Source organism: Maylandia zebra, linkage group LG19, assembly GCF_041146795.1.
Source record: "Maylandia zebra isolate NMK-2024a linkage group LG19, Mzebra_GT3a, whole genome shotgun sequence".
NCBI classification, from domain to species: Eukaryota; Metazoa; Chordata; class Actinopteri; order Cichliformes; family Cichlidae; genus Maylandia; species Maylandia zebra.
In genome coordinates this window covers 19,639,275-19,658,689 of record NC_135185.1, presented here as the reverse complement: position 1 = coordinate 19,658,689, position 19,415 = coordinate 19,639,275, and the positions used below count along the sequence as shown (strand labels likewise).

Below are 19,415 nucleotides of genomic sequence, written 5' to 3'. Positions count from 1 at the left end.
ACCTGCTCAGAATTACAGTTTTATTTGTGACAGTGCTTTCAATTATCCACAAAAATGACTATTAACAACTACCGCAAGATAATCAATGAAGACTTTTGATAAAGAAAACAGGAACAGTGACAACAAGTAGCTAAAAAAAGAGCACTAATATTGTGGCAATATTTGCAAACTGAGTAAAGAGCTGGGTTGATTGACTAAAAGTCTCAAGGTATCACATTGGTGAGGTAAATTTAAATCGTATCTTTACAAAAGGATAAAAAGAGCTTCCCACTGGACACACCACCCACTTTGGGACTTAGTAGCTCAGTATGGGTATCACCACGAGTATAATAGTACTACAACCCTTTCCAGTACTGCTTATTTATGCAGCACTTTAACACTACTCTTGTCAGCCCCGTAAAAACAGAAAAATGACATCACAATTTGATTTTTCATCAAAAACTATCCAGCAATATAGAAGAAAATCTATATCAGAATAAAAGCAAGTACCTGATACTACCTCTCTTTTACCCTAAACGTTATACTCTTTTCCAGCTCCCTATTTGTCTTCACGATTCACAGTTCAAAATAATCCACACTATAATTCATCCACTACCTGAAACAACCAGTTTTTAACCCAGGAAGTAGAGGCCTCCACCAAACAAATTCACTCAAGTGGCTTAAAACAAATGTTCACCAGGGAGGACAGCAGGATCCTTGACTGTGTTGTTGGGTTGGAAGTCCACACACATACAGACCAGTACCTACTCTCTGACTCCCACCACCCTGTGAAACACAACGTTGAGGTGATAAGGAGCCTACAACACCAGGCAGAAAATATTTCCTCTAAGGAAAAAGGGAAAGAAAAGGAACACACACTTAAAGAAAGCTCTTAATAAAACATGGTTATCGCAACTGGGCCTCCATTAAATCAGCAAATATGTACACGAAAGAAGGTCAGACACCAGCAGACCCAGCAAGACCCTCAGACAAAATTGATTCATCCATGGGACAAAACTCTAAAACACAAGCTAAACAGGACAGAGTATGCTCTGCAGTGACAAATGCTTGGACCTCCACAAAGGAGAAACCAAACAGGCACTCCATTAACCCAACACAACACAGAAGACCCACCTTTACAGGACAAGACTCAGCTATGCATCTGCACTGGAACTTTCTTGATGATGCCAGTGTTCACATTGTGGACCAAGAGCATCTAAGCCCCCTGTGAACGACCATCACTGAACAGAGGTGGTGGCTTACAACACCAGCTATCAACCACCTGCAATGCCGTCATGAGATCCCTTCCCGAGTGCTTCAATCCCAACTCACACCTGGCCTCATGTGATCCCAATAAGTCACATGATGCAGTGGGGCAAGGTTACAAGGTGGTTTCACCATTAACCCCCAGTGTTGGTAATGACCCATACTTTTTTTTTTAAATACACCTTTGTTCATGTGATGACTCACATGATCGATAGTGGGTTGATGACCCTCACAACCACCTGGGAGGGGACAACCAACCACTAAGAGTAAAATATCTGGGACTCTTTTATTTTTAGAACTGAAGAAGTCTCTTGGATGAGAGGTGGAACACCCACAAATGACACATGGCTGTCCAACTGGTCTGTCATTTCACTGCCTTCATCTCAGTTTCTGCAAACAAAGACAAACTTCTTATTTCAGTCGCATAAGCCAAATTGTTTCTCCATTGTGTTGGCTTTCAAGAAAACTCAATCATCAAAATTTCTGTCTAAGGTCTTTGTGTCTGTGAAGGTTCTCAGTCATCCAGGTCATCGTAGTCAAAGGAGCTTACAAAGAAAAGCGTCTGGACTTCTTTAAGTTGCTTGAAGACGTTTCACCTCTCATCCGAGAAGCTTCTTCAGTTCTAAGGTCAAATGGTGGGGAGTCCCAGATTTAAAACCTAGTGGGAGTATCCCCCCACAGACAAAAGGACCCCCTGATGATCCTCTAATCGCCTGAGCCAAGGTGTGAAGCCAGGGTTTCGGGTGAGCTCATTGTGAAACCTGGCCCCACCTTATCATGCTAATTCCTGAGTTTTGTCAAAACTCCTAAACACAAACTTAACAACGTGGTGTATGCTGTACAGTGCAGCGAGGAATGCCCAGACCTCTACATTGGAGAGACCAAACAGCCACTTCACAAGCGCATGGCACAACACAGAAGAGTCACCTCCACGGGACAAGACTCAGCAGTCCATCTGCATCTTAAGGATAAAGGACACTCTTTCGAGGATGCCAATGTTCACATTTTGGACAGAGAGGACAGATGGTTTGAAAGAGGAGTGAAAGAAGCCATCTATGTCCACTGTGAGCGACCATCTTTGAACAGAGGCGGTGGTTTACGACACCAACTGTCTGCCATCTATAATCAAGTTTTGAGTTCCCTCCCCAGACGCCTTAACGCCCACTCACATCCTGGGCCAGCTGACCTCAGGAAATCACATGATAGGGTGGGGCTAGGTTTCACAATGAGCCCATGCGAAACTCTGGCTGATTGGGACCCACACCCAGTTTCACACCTTGGCTCAGGCGATTAGAGGATCATCAGGGGGTCCTTTTGTCCCTCTGTGAGGGGTCACTCCCACTAGGTTTTAAATCTGGGACTCCCCACCATTTGACCTTAGAACTGAAGAAGCTTCTCGGATGAGAGGTGAAATGTCTTCAAGCAACTTAAAGAAGTCCAGACGCTTTTCTTTGCAAGCTCCTTTGACTGTCTAAGGTCTTTCACTGGACGGGATCAAAACATTTCCCTCATAAAGAATCCAAGTGGACAAGAGGGGCTCATCTCTTTCATGTATTTTTAGTCTTCTTTGATGTCTAAACATTTGTGCACAAGCATTAGACCTGAACGGTTTCTCCCCAGCGCTGACTTTCTTGGGTTTTTCTTCTATCTAAGCCGCTGTGTTTCAACTACACTGTAATCATCTGTGATGTTGTGTTTGCCCATCACTCCAGCGGATGCCACCTCTGATGTGTGTTACTGCTTGCCACATGATGTAATCAAGGGCAACCTGAAAGAAGAACAGCGACCGGATGCAGCCCTGCCAGATGTTGATGACAATTTTAAAGAAGATACCGTGGCTGGATTCCATCTTTACGTGGCAGCTTGAACACAGGCATTAGCTCTTGAAAACTGGAATAAAAGCTGCTAGAAAACGTTAATAGTGCAGGACACTTCTGGTAGATCTGTGAAATTTTTCACGTTAATGACTAAATCTGAGAACGTGTATGTAAAGTCAAATAATGAACAGAGGAAATCATCATCAGCCACTCGGTGTTTCATTAAAACATTAAAATTACACTCAGACATCTTATCTATTATGGACAAAACATTAACTTTGTACAGTGCATGATTTTTGGCACACAACCTCCTGTGTTGTTTTAAAAGCCTGCATTCATTTGCCATAAAATGATAAAAACATTACATAAAATAAAAAGTTCTCCGAAAACACACAGTAATACTGACATACAGCTGCAAATACGGCTTCATTTAGTCCTCGTTAAAAACGTGGCGTGATCTTCATCTAAGTAACGATAATAGAGAAACACAAAACTAATTATAAAAACAGCCTTTAGTGAACACACTGAGCAATCGCTCAAAGCGCTCGTAGGCTAAAAACGAGCCTTCACATGAGCAACAACAACAGCTGCTTGGACACAGCTGTAAAAATTACAGATTGTTCATAGAAATGAAAGAAAAGAAAGAAGAATCTCAAGAAAGATTGGTTTGTGTGAGCCTTCATGGAGATCAGTGCAACAAAAGAAACAAAAAACACTCCACACAAACATACTGTGGTACATTTCAAGCTTGCAAACGATCACCTGGATGTTTGTCTGTCAGTTTTAAGGTTTTATTATCAGGACACAAAGTAGTTGTGGCTTTAGCAAGTCTTTAAAATCAGGTAAATACAACCTAATCTGACCTACAAAACATGACATATTACACTTTGCCATTAATAATTAAACCAAAACGCAATCTAAGTACACCCTTAATGTTTCCAATGGAATTCAGGGGGTGGGTACGAGCCAGGTGCTGCTAATCAAATGCACTTGACTAAATGATCATCAGCAATTGTGAGCACCTCTATAAAAGCAGACGTTTTATTCGTTTGGAGGTCTGGAGCAGTTAAAACAATGCCAACGAGCACAGATATCAGCAGCTGTCTTAGAAAAGCGGTTGTTGCTGGTCACCTGGAAAAGGTTACGAGGCCATTTCCAAACAACTTGAAGGACACCGTGCTGTAACGACAAAGATTAATGTGGAAAACATTTTACACAGTGCTTAGTCTTGCTAGTAGTGGACTTCCCAGCAAATTCAATTCAATTTTATTTATGTAGTGCCAAATCGCAACAACGGTTGATGAAGGTGCTTAATTCACCCCGGAGCCAGAGCGTTGAGCGTTGCTCAGAGCAAGTGTAAAAAGGAGCTACATCTCAGACTCTACGGGCTTCAGTTAGCGTGTTAAAAGTTAAAGTTCATGACAGCACAATTAGAAAAAGCCTGAACAAGTATGGTTTGTTTCAAATTGTTGCCAGGAGAAAGCCTTTCTCTCTATAAACAACATGGCAGTACGGCTTGGGTTCAAAAAGATGGATCTGACGAAATGCCTTTGAAAGACGAAAACGGAGATGTCTGCCCATAATGCATTGCGCCACGTTTAGTGTAAAGCAAACACAGTATATCAGCACAATGTCAAACATGGTGGCGGAGGGGTGATAACCTGGGCTTGCTTTGCAGCCACAGCGTCGACCACAAACTCCTCTGTATTCCAAAGTATTCTAGAGTCAAATGTGAGGGCATCTGTCCGACAGCTTGGCCTAAACTGGGCCATAAAATAGGACAATGATCCCAAGCACAGCAGCAAATCTACACCAGATGGCTGAAAAAGAAAAAAAATATCAAGGTGTTGCAATGACTCAGTCAAAGTCCAGACCTGAAGGGTGCTGCTTCAGCTATTAGGCGAGCAGGCGCACGTAGGTCTTGCGGTTGAAATGTAGCGGCCGACCTGCGGGCGCTGCATTTTTCTTAAATGAATAATGGCACGGTGTAATATATCATATGTTGCTATTGATCTAATTTTAAAACCATGGACTGATGTTGCTTTGATACCTCAGAGCCTGGCGCCGTATCAAGCACTTCTAAGCAAGCCAACAACAGAACAGCTGATAAAGAAAACTGGGTTTTGTAATGATAAAGGCAGAGTCTCTGTCTTAATCCAAGTGAGATGTTGCGCCTTATCCATAAATGTTAATGCACTGAAACTATTTTGTAGGAAGCAGGGGTCCAAAATGCCTCATCACTCTACAAGTTTCAAGACCAGCTACAGGAAGTGTCTGATGGGAGTTGTTGCTACCCGAGGAGGATCTACAAGTCACAAAATAAATTCAAAAGCACACGTACTCTTTCCGGCTAAAGTAAACAGCTCTTGAGATAGCCTGTTTACTCTAGCCAGCATACCACTGGGGACTTAGGTGAAGCTCACACCACATTTAGAGCAATTAAATGAAGACATCCTGGTAATTCAAAAGGGTTCATAAATGTTTTTTTCTAACTGTATACAGTAATGCCCATTAACATTCATCCACTGATGTCACTGAAGCTCAGTTTAAACATCCTCATCTTCTGTTTGACCCCGGTGTCTTTCTGGAGCCCGCAGCTGGTGGATTTTGATGAGGTCCGACTTGGGTAGATTGCTGAAAAATACGAACCTTTTGATCAGTTGTCAATCATTTTTCACACAGCACAGGTCATTTTTAGAGATTAAAAGGTAAAGATGGATAGCGGGAGGTTTAAAAAGAAGAATATAGGATCTTGAAAAACAGTGAAATCAAAAATACTTACCTGACAAACTGACATAAAATGATTTCAGGAACAATAACAACAACAAAAATCTACAATTGGTCTGCTTGCGCACATCAGCCTCCACAGAGAAAACGTCAAAGGATATTAAGGCTAACATCACACAAATACATTACCTGGTGTTCAGAGGTGTAATGAAGATAAATTGTCGAAGATGCTGCCGCTCTGACAACTCCAGAAGCAGATCCAGACAGATTCTTCGATTGTGCATATCCTGCCGCAGCAAAAGAAAGGGAACTGTTAACTCAAGTGAGTAAAAGCCAAATCCCGTAAGCATTTTCTACTGGTTACGTGCGACTAATGTGTTTTCTGTGCACTCACCATGTAGACGTCAAACTCGTCGAGGCATCTGAAGGGTGACTCGGTGATCTCCCACAGTGAGAGCATGAAACAAACAGTGGAGAAGGAGCGCTCACCACCGGACAGCGACCTCATGTCACTCACACCATCCTCCTCCCTGCCTGGAGGCTTTACCTTCAGTGCCAACAAACTTGAGTGTTACTTATATTAACTGTGCTCCTGGTTTGCTGTAATGTAACAAACTTTTCTGGCAAACTAGAGAGATAAGCACGTACCATGATAGAGAGCGTCTCGTTGTTGTGGTCAAAAATCATAGATCCACAGCAGTTCATCTTTATTAGGAAGTTATTGAAGTATAACTTACATCTGACAGACAGGGACCTTCAGGAAAAAGAGAAGAAGAAAAGTTTTAGCCAAAAGTACAATTTTTCCCACGTCAATGAATCCTTATATTATATTTTTCTACCGTGCAAGATCGTTACTTACCTACGCATTATTTTGTATCTGTTCTGCCTGTCTGACATGATGTTATCCAGACGATCGATGAACCTCCGCAAATCTCTTACTTGGTTGGTTTTCTCTCTGTAGAGAGCGAGGGCCTCGGCGTACTCCCTAATGAGGTCAGAGGGAAGAAATTGGCATAGCCTAAATTCTTCTCAATTCAGCTTTCAGTGTGCACATGTAAAATGAGGGCAGGAGATGATTTAGTGATGGCCAGCAGGCAGATCTGATTAATCCGTACAGGGGAAGAGACAGTCCGAAGGAGATGAGCTGAAACTTAGTGAGCAGGAGCACCTTTTTTATTTCTTGGGAGATGAAATCCAGGGAAAATGATAGGTTAGAATAAAGATGGAAGATGTCTTTGAAGAAGCCTTTAAGTAAATAAGTTTTTGAAAAAATACAGTTGGTCTACAGCAAACTAAGTTAGCTTTTAAATCTGTATGAGTCATGTTTGCTGTGTGAGTAAATTCTACCTTTAAACACTTCAATTTTAAATGTCCAAAACATGTCAGCTTTGCCTCTCCAACTTTCCTGATCGCTCCCATTAAAGATCTTAACATCTTTCAGCTCTGCCGCCCGTCATTTGAATAGTGCAACCCCCTCCAAACTAGATTGCAGGCCTCCTGTAAACACTCCCTTTCACCATTGCTGCCATCCTTCTGTCACAAATCACCCCTGACACTCATCTCCACCCACTCCACTGTGTCTGCACTTTCCTCTTTACCTTGTTTGTGCACTAAACATTGCTTTGGATGATCTCGAGGTATTTAAACAGATCCACCTTCACTACCTTTACTCCCAGCGTCATCTCCATTTCATTCACACACACACATGTATTCTGTCTTGCTTCCTTACTTCCATTCCTCTTCTCTCCAGAGCACACCTCCACTTTTCCAGGATCTCTTCCTCCTGCTCCTTACTCTATAGATCACAGTGTCATCTGCTATCATCACAGTCCGCAGAGACTTCTGCCCGGTCTCATCTGTCAACCCCCACCTTGAATCCATCCGTTACTCCTACTTGAAGTTTATATCTCTATAGTTGCTACAGCTCTGCACATCAACTTTGCTAATGAGTCCTATAAGGGTAATACTACTATACATAATTAAATTAATATTTTTACTGATGCATAAGTGTCTGAGAAGGATTTAACTGTTGCAGCCGGTTGAGACAGAGCTTTCTAAAATATTATCTATATGATAAGGTTGATTTTGATTACAAAAAACCAATATATTCCTTTATCCAGTACAACAGCTAAGTTCCACCAGGTCTAGGTTTTCGATGCCAATAGCGTTCCACTTGTCATAGGTGTCAATAAAACAATTAACACCCATGACACATTCAGAAGTGCTTCTAACACTGCACCCTCTATAAATACGTAAATAAAGGCAAGATAGTGAATACAAAAACACTGTTCGATCTAAAGTAAGACACCACCTTTAAGTGTGGTGACAACAATTATTAGATAACAATAATTATTCAATGTAACGTTGCACCCGATTAATGCAGAGTTATTTTTGCACCATGTGTGTCACAGACGTCGATGCGTCTGTGGTGGTGCGCCTACGGTCTTTAACACCGGAGGTCGAGAGCGCATGCAGGCGACCGAGGAGTCTATTGTTTACTTCAACAACCTGACTCATATGTAGCAATCTATGATAGTCATCTTTGATTAGCAGAAGCATAAGGGCAAGGAAAACAATAGCAAATCATAACAGTTGCCTGTTTCATACGTCTGGGTTGTTTTCAGCTGTTGTTTTATGTGTAAAAAGGGGTTAAAGTGGATTTGTCAGGTGTAGCACTGCGAAGAAAAAACGCTTAAAAATAAGATAAAAACTTGTACTTTGAGCTCCAATAGATTTGTTTTCTTTGCATACGGCTGTGATCAGCTAACATGTGCCATTGCTGCTCTTTTTGGATTTATCTGAATTCAACAAGATAACAGAGCAGCTTAAATTTGATGTCTGCTACTCTGGATGTAACCGGACATTGACCATGAACAACACAGGCTGCTGTGCACTGCTCCAACATTGCTGCTTTACTGTAAACTTCACCACACTGCTGCAAACTAACCTGAAATGATGTATTAAACGTAATTAATCTTGCGTCTTCCTTACATCTTTCATCATCTCTCATTTCTATTCAGTAAAATTTTCACACGTGAATGTTTCTTTTCTCCCTGGGAGACGCAGCGTCTTTATTTCTCGTGCTGTTTGAAACATTTGAATGTCAACAGCGATAAATGCTACTCTGTTTATATCCTGAACAAATACAAGTAAGCACAGACAGAGCAGGCAGCTAAATACTCAATTGCAGTAACAACAACTTTATTGACATCTGCAGCATGAAGGCATCACACCGATGAGAAGGAAAAAAGGTGGTGCTGAGAGGATATGCTGGCTCAATTAAAGTTCCTGGACCATCGTTCTGGATGGTTCTGGTCTACTTTAACCATGCCTAAGAGTCTATTTAGGTTAGCTAATAAAACAAGTCAGCTCAGGTGAAAATCCTTGGCTGAGTGGGGTGCCAGTTTAGGTCTAGGGGGAAACTGGGATTAATATATATTATAAGTACCTTAAGTCTGTACACAGGTACAGTACCTGATTAGATTACCTACATTCCACCAGTTTTATACATACAGTTTACACATGCACTAACATGATTGATGAATTAGCTCAATAAATATTTGAGTTTTAACTGTTAAAATAATTTCTGCCTCTGTTGCTGAAAGCCTTCAGTTTCTCACCTGACCACCTGCTGCTGCTCGCCGTGGTCGCTTTCATACACTTTGATCTTCTTATTCAGTCGAGTGATTTCTGTGTCGATGCTCTTGGTGTTGCCGACCACGTGCTGCCGTTCCGGACTGATCTCTATAGCCTTTGCCACGTATTCCTGTCGTAACATCACGAGACTTCTGCTTACTTTCTTTGATTGAATTCACCGAATACCGGCTGGCGTGAATAGCTAAACTACAGCTTAACTACACCGTATCATGCTGAAAAAAAAACAACTTCCTACCTGTAGCTCCTCTTCTCTTTGGGCAAGTTCATTTTTCATGCCTTCAATGTTGTCGTCATGAGCCTTCACTTTGTTTTCTAAGATTTTCAGGTTTCGTTCATGCTTGGCACACTCCGTCTCCAGTTTCAGCTGTTCATCCTGTAGATCAAGAGCACAAAGGTTTGGAAACCTGCACAAAACAACAAGTTGTAGACCTGAAACTGTAAAACCTCTACTGCACCTTAAGGGGCTCTATTTCCTCTAGAAGCTGATCAATCCGGTCTCTGACAGATGAGTACTTGGAATCTGAGTCTTCGGCCATTTTTCGCTGCTTGTCGAGTTCTGCCTTTGCTTCTTGAACACTTTGCTTCTCTGCCTCGATTTTCTGCTGATTCTCTTGGGCAACTTCTTCCTGCACAGTTTAAAACATTCAGAAACACTTAACCTGCATAATTCATGGCAGCATTTAGTTTATTACGCAACAGATAAAAATAAAAACTGAAGTATCACCAGTGAGCTGATGTCATTAATTTGCTCCTCACTAGCAGTCACGAGATCAGTTATTGCTGCTTTGACATGATTCACAGAAGCCTGCAACGAAGAGAAAATAAATGTTATCTAATGTTAATTAAAAATCACATTAATCACATCTTTCAGCACTGATTTGCCAGCATTAAACAGCAACTGGAACATAGACTTTACATAAAAGATGGATACATAGTAACTTATGGATTACTGTTTGCAAGACTGGTTTTTCTGTTGTCACCATCTTGAGGTTTTGTTTTTTTTATACTAAACACGCTCAATGCTAACACTGAGCAACTATCTTGGTTAGCAAGGTACATTAGTAAATCACTGTAAAACTGAAAGGGATGCTAACTTGATTTTTAGTGAGGGGAGTAAATAGCCACAATCTTTTTACCTGTTCATGCCTCCAGGGGCTTTCTGAGCTTCTTGCTCGAAAATGACATGCCCAAACTGAATATTGTATTTCTCAGCAATTACAAACTCTGTGTAAACAATCCTGGCATCAAAATAAAGCTAACACTTGTGAGATTTCATCAGAGGTGTAAATATTACAGCAGATGTTACTGTGTCAAAGCTACTGAGGCTGGAACACTAAGAAACTACTTTTTTTTTTAGCATATAACCCCTTTAAAAATATGCTTTGGTTCACATTTGACTCCAGAAAATCAGTAATCAACATATTCAGCCCAAACACTGAATTCACTTGTCAGCTCTTTAGCTTTCTGCTTTAATTGGAAGCCAGAAACCACAAAAAGAGGAGACAGACTGCAAATGCAGAAAATGAAAGGAAACCCAAACAGCTTCAGGTGTATCTTTTTACTGACCAGTGTTGTCTTCATGGTCAGGATGGTGTTGTTAAGATTGCTCTCCATATTCACAATGTCTTCGGTGACAGAGTTTACTTGGAGCTGAAACCTGGACAGCTGAGCCTGGTAATTCTCCAGGTCTGAGTCCAGCATACTGGAACAGACAGGATACCACAAACATAACATACCACATCTATGAAGTCACATGAAATTGGGTTTGTTTTTGTTTGTTTGGTTTTTGGTTTTTTTTGGGGGGGGGGGGGGGACTGTACTCAGGCACAATTTATACTGCTGACATTTCCATGTGACATAAAGATCCAGTTTGAGCATTCAACTGGGTGTAAATGTGAAAGACAGTCACTCAAACCTTGAATAGTTTCCAGTGGTTACCTTATTTCAGTCTCAATGTCCCCACCGAGATATCTTGCCATGCTGAAATCAGACGTGTAATAACGGTTTGGATACACCTGATCCCCCTCAACAGTGAAGGCTTCACGGCAGTTTTTAGGTGGACGGCAGTGCTGCATGACCCTCCTCGCTTTATCTTTTTCCTGAGATCAAACAACAACAACAAAATGCAACATCAATCCTAAAGCACCACTCTAGGCAATATCCAGGCATAAGCAGGTCTTAGTAAGACACTTACTTTGATTATAAGGATTGATTCTATCCCTCGCATATCAATCAGACAGTTGATAATCACTGGGCTTGTTGCTGTGATTATGTCCATTACCGATGGGTACTCCGGATGATATGCTTTCCTGTGAAACAGCACAGAGTGAAAACAAAACATGCTTAAAAAAAACCAAAAGTTTCAGAAAAACGTAATAAGAAAAAGAAAAGAAAATCTCACATAATGCCGACCTTCCATGAATGTTGTACGGTTTATCAGAGAAGGGGCTGACGATAATCTGTGGCCTGTTGCCCTTTGGATAAAAGCGAGTCATCAGCTCCTGGAGGACCGCCTCGTCTTTGTAGTTGTCGCAACAGAACGCCTTCACGAAGCTCCGCAGACAGCACTCCACAGCCACAGCTAACGAGGGATCCTTTAAACTGATACATGCCCCTGGGAATAAACACAGACTGTCAGCTTCAATATATCAAAAGTAGAAAGCTTTGAATTATTTAAATGTTAAAGATGTTTATAAAAAAAAAAAAATTTAAAAAAAAGGTACAGCGTTTGCTTTTTTGCGTGAAAGAAAAGAACATTAGACATATGTCTGTACAGTAAATACGCAGCTGCAGCTAGAAACTCGTTAGCTTAGTTAGCGTCAAGATGAAAACATGACAAAAACCAATGCACGATAGTGAAAAACTATGATGAAATGTATTGACGCTTTTGTCCGCCAATAAAATGAGATGAAAATGGACGGATCAATCAGAACAAACTAAGTTGTTCAGAAAGGTGGGACAAGTTGGGGAGTGATCCAATCAGAAGTAATCTCCTTGTGCAGTTAGGTCAGATTTGATCTGCCCAGGGGAAACATACAAGTTCTCGCGCTCTCAGTTTCTCATGAAAAAGCAACAAAATGTCAACACTTGTGAAGAAGAGAGAAGCAGGACTCGTTTCACATTTGATGTCAAGGAAAATAAGATGCTTCTTAAACCATGTGGGGCAACTCCCTGTCTTTGTGATGTGCTCCATTTAAAGTCTGAAGTCAGAGTTTCCAACTTGTTATCTGTACTGCCACTGTTGTGTGCTTGTGACTTGCCATACAGAGATAATCGAGCACACTATCCATGACTTTTCTTCAGTCATGCTTTCAAGCACAGAAAAACAACCCCTGCACTGTATTATGACTACTAGTGAATGGCTCTACCTCGCTACAAGTTGTCTAAGGAATGCAGGACCTCGTTGCTGTGAGGCAATGACGCTAACAGGGCATGTTTTCTTGATCAGAGAGCTTTAGATGTGATAGCTGACAGATGACTCACTTCTTCCTGTTTCCAGTTTTCAGTCTCTGTTCTAGTCAAACTGGTTATTGGCGCTTGTTTTTAATTTAGTATGCAAACATTAGAGTTTTATCAATCTTCTCATCAAGAACGTTAACAAGCAGATCGTATTGAACTGAAAAGTAAAAAAAAACAAGTCTGAAAATATTTTTATCCAAAAAAAAACCAAAAACCTAAAAATGAGTGTTACCTATTGGACCAACAGGTCTCTTGAGGAAGCGTCCCGTGGCATAAGCCTCGCTAATTGCACTCATCATGTCAGGCACCTGGTCTCCAAAGCGCTTTAGTTTGTTCGATCGACTGGCGAGCAGCTGATTCTTCCTCTTTAGTTTGGACTCATATGAAGCCTGTACGTTCCTTTCCTCCAGTCTGGTAAATACAAAGAGAGCAAGATCATAAACTTTCACTTCCCTGACAATATGTTTACACCAGAGATGATTTACTTTGTTATACCTCAGCTTGTCCAGTTCTTCCTTCCCTTTGAGAAGCGCCTGATGTTTGTTCTTGATGTCTTGATTCAGGTGCGTGCACTTATTCTCGAGCTCTGCAAGCTGCTCTTTCAGATTACTTAAACTCTTCTGCCGTTTCGTGTATTCCGAGTCTCCCTCACTGTTCAGACTCTTACTGAAACAGAGTAAAAAAAAAAAATATTGAAAACAAATACATCAGCTGTATTAACATCAACTCTTACTCCCCTACCTGGCTTTTGCCTTGTTAAGCTTCTCCTGGAGAAGGTTTTGCTCTTGTTCCGACTGTTTCAGCTTGTTTAGAGCTCGAAAATAAACGACCTATTGGAAAAGATTGTGACATTAACATGACGTCAAATATTTCTCTATGCATACAGTAAATAAGTAAATGTGCAGATTAACACAGCGCCGTTTGTCAGCGACTACCTCCTGGTCCTTGTGTGCTTTGCTAATGATCTTCACTTGTTCTTTCAACTTAACATTGTCCTCTGATAGAGACTCTTGCTCTTCTCTCAGAGTGTCAATTTTGCTTTTGATGCATTGAAGCTTCTTCTCTAGCTGTATGATCTTCGTCTGAAGATGAGAGAGACAGAAACAGGTTTTTAAAGACAATGCCTGAAAATAATTACCAGCAGGATAGAGCCACTCCACCCCACAACCTCAGGATATCTACTGTAAACACAACCATGCATTATGTGAAGGAAGGACTTTGAGTTTATGCAGAGATGAAGGTCTGAAGTGGTCTGACATTTATAAATAGGGTTGTATATTTAACAGAAAAGAAACACTTGTGACTCACCTGACAGAGCTGAAGGTTATCCTTGGGTTTGTAATTATTTTCTTCCTTTTCAATGTCTTCCTTCAACTGCTTTAAGAGCTGCTCCTTCTCACTCACCTGAAAGAGATAAAAAAAAAACCACATTTATTAAAAATTGCAAGCTCTATCCAACCAGCAAATGTTGCGTTCAAGCCTCAAGATCAAGTCTTACCAAACACCATACCATCGCCTTCTTCAGATTCTCTAAAACAACCTTCATGTCACTGAAGGATGCAACATTTTCATATCGTTCCTTCTTCTGCAGGAACTCTTGCTTCAGGTCCTTGAGACACTGGACACAAAAGCATTTTAAAATATGTTTGATTTATGTAAAAATCAAACACTACTCATAGATAAACATATAAGCTGCAACTGGATACAATTAGGGTTCCCAAATAAAAGGCAGAAAACCAAGAGAAACCCCAAAGAAGAAGATGCTTTTAAAACTGTCAGTGTTTAACCAAAAATAAACAATGTAAATAACATTTCTCCAACGTGTATTTGCTTTATAATCTCGCTTGATGTGCAACATCAACGTTCAGCGGTTTGTGTGAGGAATGCCGTACCTCCTCTTGCCTCTCAACCTGCTCCCGCGTGACCATTTTAGTGTGTTTAATGTGGATGTAATCTCTCTTCATCTGCTCGAGCAGAGTTGCTTTCATGAAGAACTACAAACGAAAAAAAGCAGAAAAGAAAGCACTTATCAAAGTGAGCTTCATTGCAGGTGTAACCTTTAAATCTTAACGCTTTTAGCGAACGTGGCGTTACGCTACCTTATACTTGTCTGTTTCACTTTTTGAATGCAGGAACTGCTTGCTCATTTCTTGGCTGAGAATGGATACTGGGTTATCCAGCTGGAATACACAAGCAAATATCCTGTTAAGTCCTTTAATGTGTATGATTGTGCAGGAAGCAGTACAACCTCGGGGCATCTACAGGAAAAAAATTTAAAAAGTAGCAAGTACCTGGATGTTAAAGTGGTCCAAAATGCCCGTTAATTCCTCCTTTTTGTTTGAGACGAGATGTCCTAAAAGAGATAAAATGCAAGTAAAGTGGTTTGAACCTCTGTTGCCCTTTAAAAGAGGTTATAACTTACATGCCACTCATTGGAAAATAATAAGATGGTACTGTACTGTGTTCATAATTCCTTAAATTTGGACAAGATCTCCTACACCACTGGCCGATATCTAGCCCAAAACACGACGGAGCCTCCAGTGTGTTTTCCAGGCTGTAGACACTCACTGTCTACACTCACTTCACTGTGACAGGTTTTTAGCTAATAGCTCTTTGTGAATCTTGTTGGTGCATAAATACTAATTTATGCCTGTTAAACTTGGTTACTTTGGTAAATTTTTGGGTAGATTCAACAGAAGAAATGTGAATAAATTCTGTGATTTTGTGTGAGAATGTAATAATAGTGTTATAATAATGTTAGTGGCTTAACATACAGAAGAACATTCTTCTGAAAATGGTCAGGTACAAGAGTGAACATGCATACTGGCACATGCACTTTAAGTTCCTTTTATTTATAAAATGACATTTACAACATAGGAAAACCAGCGGCTGAAAGCAGTGCCATGCAAATAAAATATATACAAGTTTATAGAGAAAATTCCAGACTGAGAGTAAAGAATGTATACAGTATTAGGAGGTGACAGTGTGGCTGAAGTGTTTGGTCTCCACTCCCAACTGTGTCTGGTTAATCTAAGATTTCCAGAAGGTTTCACAAGACTTGGACCGACTCACAGAAAGTTTTCCAGTCACAGCATCTGTGGAAAGTCACCTGATTTGCTTTTCAGCCTGCAGGTCCGGCATCCATCACTCGAGAGCCGATGTTCAATGGTGATACTGTCGCCGTAAACATCCTTTTTGTAAGCATCTGGCCCTCTGTTTCTCAGCTTTACTGTTATATCTGCAGTACTAGAAACCAGAGTGTATTTTTAACATTGTTTTAGTGACGTGCTAGTAAAGAAATCTGAAGCATTTTTAACACTAAAATAAAGACACACAATTTATTACTGAGGGACGATATTAGGATCTATTACTTACTTTTCATTGGTCTTCACAAAGTCTTTCAGTGACATTCCTCTGTTCGTCACAGTGGCCTTTCCCCCGAGGCCTACGATCAAAGCGGTCAGGATAGCGCTTTTTCCACCTGAGGGATAAAGCAGTTACAAGACAACAAATTAAATCGGTGCATGTAAAGCATCTTACAGACATGCGGTGCTCGGCAGTGCTAGAAAACTATGCAAATGATTGTAAATGATGCATCAACTGAAAAAAAAGAAAAAAAAAGAAATCAGGGAGCCATCTTTGAATAAACAAATTTTCAGTGAGCTCAGCATTAAACAGTTCCTTACATAAGCTGATACTTCACCTAAAATGATTCAGCCAAGTGAGCAATAAATGATAATCTTGTGAATCCTGCAAAGTATTTTTTCCAGTGAAAGAAATCTAAATGTTTAAAATGTTTTACAGGGGAGTTTGTGTGGCGTTAAGTGACAAAATAACAAAGCTGGAGAGGGATGGATCAAATGTTCTTCTGTAGATAACAAAATTGGGTGTTGTTCATTCACTCTGTATTGTTGATCCACAAAGGGTGACAAGGTTTTGTTCTGGATTTAGGCCTGAAGTCTAAAGATGACATTCCTTCCTGATATATTAGAAGTCTGTTATATCATTTTAAAAACAAACTCTCGATTTAAGTACGACTGTTCATCATTAACGCAATGCAGAGATGGTCGCGATGATCTGCTGAATTTCAAACCAAGCATCAGAGTGGGGAAGAAAGGTGATTTAAGTGCAACATGAATGTAACGTGGTTGTTGATGTGAGTATTTGAGAAGCTGTTCATCTACTGGGACTTTCCCCACACAATCATCTCTAGAGTTTACTAGAGAAATATCGAGCGAGCGGCAGTTCTCGCGTTGATGTCAGAGGTCAGAGAAGAATAACTGCACTGCTTAAGGCAACAATAACTCAAATAACCACTTGTTACAACCACGGCGTGCAGAAACACATCTCTAAATGCAGAGCATAGCAAGTCTTGTAACTTACAGTAGCAGAAGACCAGACTGGGTCAGCTGAGAACAGGAAACCAAGGCTGGATGGTAGCGTCAAAATTTGAATTCAGGCTCTTGGTGGTGTAATGTTGTGGGGACTACTTTTTTTGGCACACTTTGCTTAACTGAGCATTGTTTAAACACCTCAGGCAACCCGAGTTTTGTCGCTAACCATGCCGATCCTTGTATGACCACAGTGTACTCATCTTCAAAAAGCTGCTTCCAGCAAGATAACACAGGATGACAAAAATCCCAAATCCTCTCAGTTGGGTTTCTTGAACATGACGGTGAGTTCGAGGTACTCAAATAGCTTGTACAATCCAAAAGCACCTTTGGAATGTGGTGTAATGAGAGATTCATATCATGGACCTGCAGCAACTGTGCTATCATGTCAACATGGACCAAAGGTGAGAGAAGGTCCAACCCCAAACTAGCATGCTGTAGCTAATAAAGTGGCCAGCAAGTGTTTCTATAGGGAAAAGAAAGCTATACCCAATTAAAATGTCAGACATGACAACATCCAGGTACAATCAAGTGAAGGGAAAGCTCTTACTTCCATTGTGGCCAACTATGAAATTCACGTTTGGCCCAAACTGGAACGGACCAAAAGAATGATGGCACATGAAATTCTTCACAGTGATGCTTTCAATGAGTCCAATGTCACCCTAAGAACACAAGCAGAAAACGATATTTAACCTTTAACGAGCCGGGAGGAGCAAAGACAAAACTTTGTGTGGGTTTTAATGTTGGGGCGAAATACTCACTGTAGAAAACTGAGCGAAGGCCTTGGAACAGATCCCCTGATGACTTGGGTTTGCATCATCTGGCGTATTTTCGATACTCGCAGCTGCGACTTTGCGGCTCTTGAAAGTTGTTGCTTCAGTGATCACTTTGCCTTTTCTCTTACTCATTTTGGAACAAGTCACTGTCAACAGAGTTAACATGACAAAGCAAATGAGATACCATTATTTTTAACTCCCCCTATAGCTCAGCACTGTCAGCTTAAATGAAACTTTCACTCATTTTGCAAACTGATAAGTTTTTAATTCTACTAATGCACAACCAGAACAACTTTTCTCGTTCAGTCTTAATCTATTAAACTGGGCAGATTTGAATGCTTCTATTAATAAGTGTGTCCACCTGCAAAAGCCCTAAATAAGCCATCAGTATTAGTAGTAGTTCCTTGTTTAAATTTGCAATCAGAAGTGTAAATATGTCAGCGAGACATGCAGCAGTTTGGAGACGGCACCAAAAATGTATAGGGAAGCTTACACAGTGGTGAAAACTAATTTCTCATAGAGTCAGCATGTAAAAATAAAGAAATATGCATTTTGACTTGAAGTCAGGAAGCCGCCACCTAAACTAGCAGATTCAGCGGCGATACAAATAGATGATCAGCAGTGCAACATGTAGCTAAGCGTTTTGCTTCCACATGCAACTCTACATAACTACAGGCACCAGCAAGCCGAGCTACGCTGCATCTATAGGTCACAATGAGCTGGATCTGCTATGCCAGCTGCACCAACATGTAAGAGCCTCTGAGCTCAGTGAGAAAACAGTTTCCAAAAGTCCACACCAAAGTCCAGCTCTTTGTCTCACAACCCCCCTGCAGACCTCCGCTAGAGCTCAGCTCTCGTGGATCACGAACAATATAGCACCTTGTTAGAAGTCGCCTACCATCGCTCGATCTCGTGGGAAGCCTTCAAAAATATTATGATCACGGGAAGAGTGTGCGTCGCTTTACGACTTCCTGGTCGTACGGTGTGACTGCGTGGAAAACGAGCCGCTGCCGTGACAGTTGTGGGTGTGATTTCGGTTCTAAACACGGAACACGAAGCGTGCAGCGTGATTGGCTCGGCATCATTGCTCGGCACCCACCTGTGTGCGTGCGTGGCCGTGTGTGCGCGCGCGCGCGTTCAAAACAAATGTAACAGTTTTTCCCGTTTTGTTTTTGTTTTGGCTGAAAATAGAAAAGCCGGGGGAGTGAGAGAGGAAGTGGAGGGAGGGACCGGGGCTTTAAATGGTGCTGCATGTGGAGTTAGACTCTATATTTTATTTTATTTTATTAAAAAAACGAAAAGAAAACAACAACAAAAATGCAAACACATTGATCTCCGGGAGG

The 19,415-nt window shown here is 41.0% G+C and overlaps 1 protein-coding gene across 4 annotated transcripts in view; it reads right to left on the bottom strand.

Moving 5' to 3' along the window:
* Nucleotides 1-3,259: 3,259 nt before the first annotated feature.
* Nucleotides 3,260-19,415, bottom strand: part of smc6 (structural maintenance of chromosomes 6) — a 26,272-nt gene continuing 10,116 nt past the window's right edge. The window contains exons 1-27 of one of the 4 annotated variants that reach the window (XM_004540083.5): nt 18,971-19,109; nt 18,058-18,218; nt 17,847-17,958; nt 16,281-16,386; nt 16,015-16,151; nt 15,197-15,258; nt 15,005-15,085; nt 14,798-14,899; nt 14,404-14,523; nt 14,214-14,309; nt 13,841-13,987; nt 13,647-13,735; nt 13,401-13,571; nt 13,138-13,316; nt 11,859-12,060; nt 11,641-11,755; nt 11,385-11,545; nt 11,013-11,148; nt 10,171-10,251; nt 9,902-10,072; nt 9,682-9,819; nt 9,410-9,555; nt 6,649-6,774; nt 6,438-6,543; nt 6,184-6,336; nt 5,979-6,076; nt 3,260-5,696 (exon numbers count right to left, since the gene is read on the bottom strand). In XM_004540083.5, coding sequence (XP_004540140.3) covers nt 5,609-5,696; nt 5,979-6,076; nt 6,184-6,336; nt 6,438-6,543; nt 6,649-6,774; nt 9,410-9,555; nt 9,682-9,819; nt 9,902-10,072; nt 10,171-10,251; nt 11,013-11,148; nt 11,385-11,545; nt 11,641-11,755; nt 11,859-12,060; nt 13,138-13,316; nt 13,401-13,571; nt 13,647-13,735; nt 13,841-13,987; nt 14,214-14,309; nt 14,404-14,523; nt 14,798-14,899; nt 15,005-15,085; nt 15,197-15,258; nt 16,015-16,151; nt 16,281-16,386; nt 17,847-17,958; nt 18,058-18,204 — 3,270 coding nt within the window. In that variant the 5' untranslated portion in view covers nt 18,205-18,218; nt 18,971-19,109 and the 3' untranslated portion in view covers nt 3,260-5,608. The other 3 variants (XM_004540085.5, XM_076877420.1, XM_004540084.4) reach the window with 3 other exon arrangements.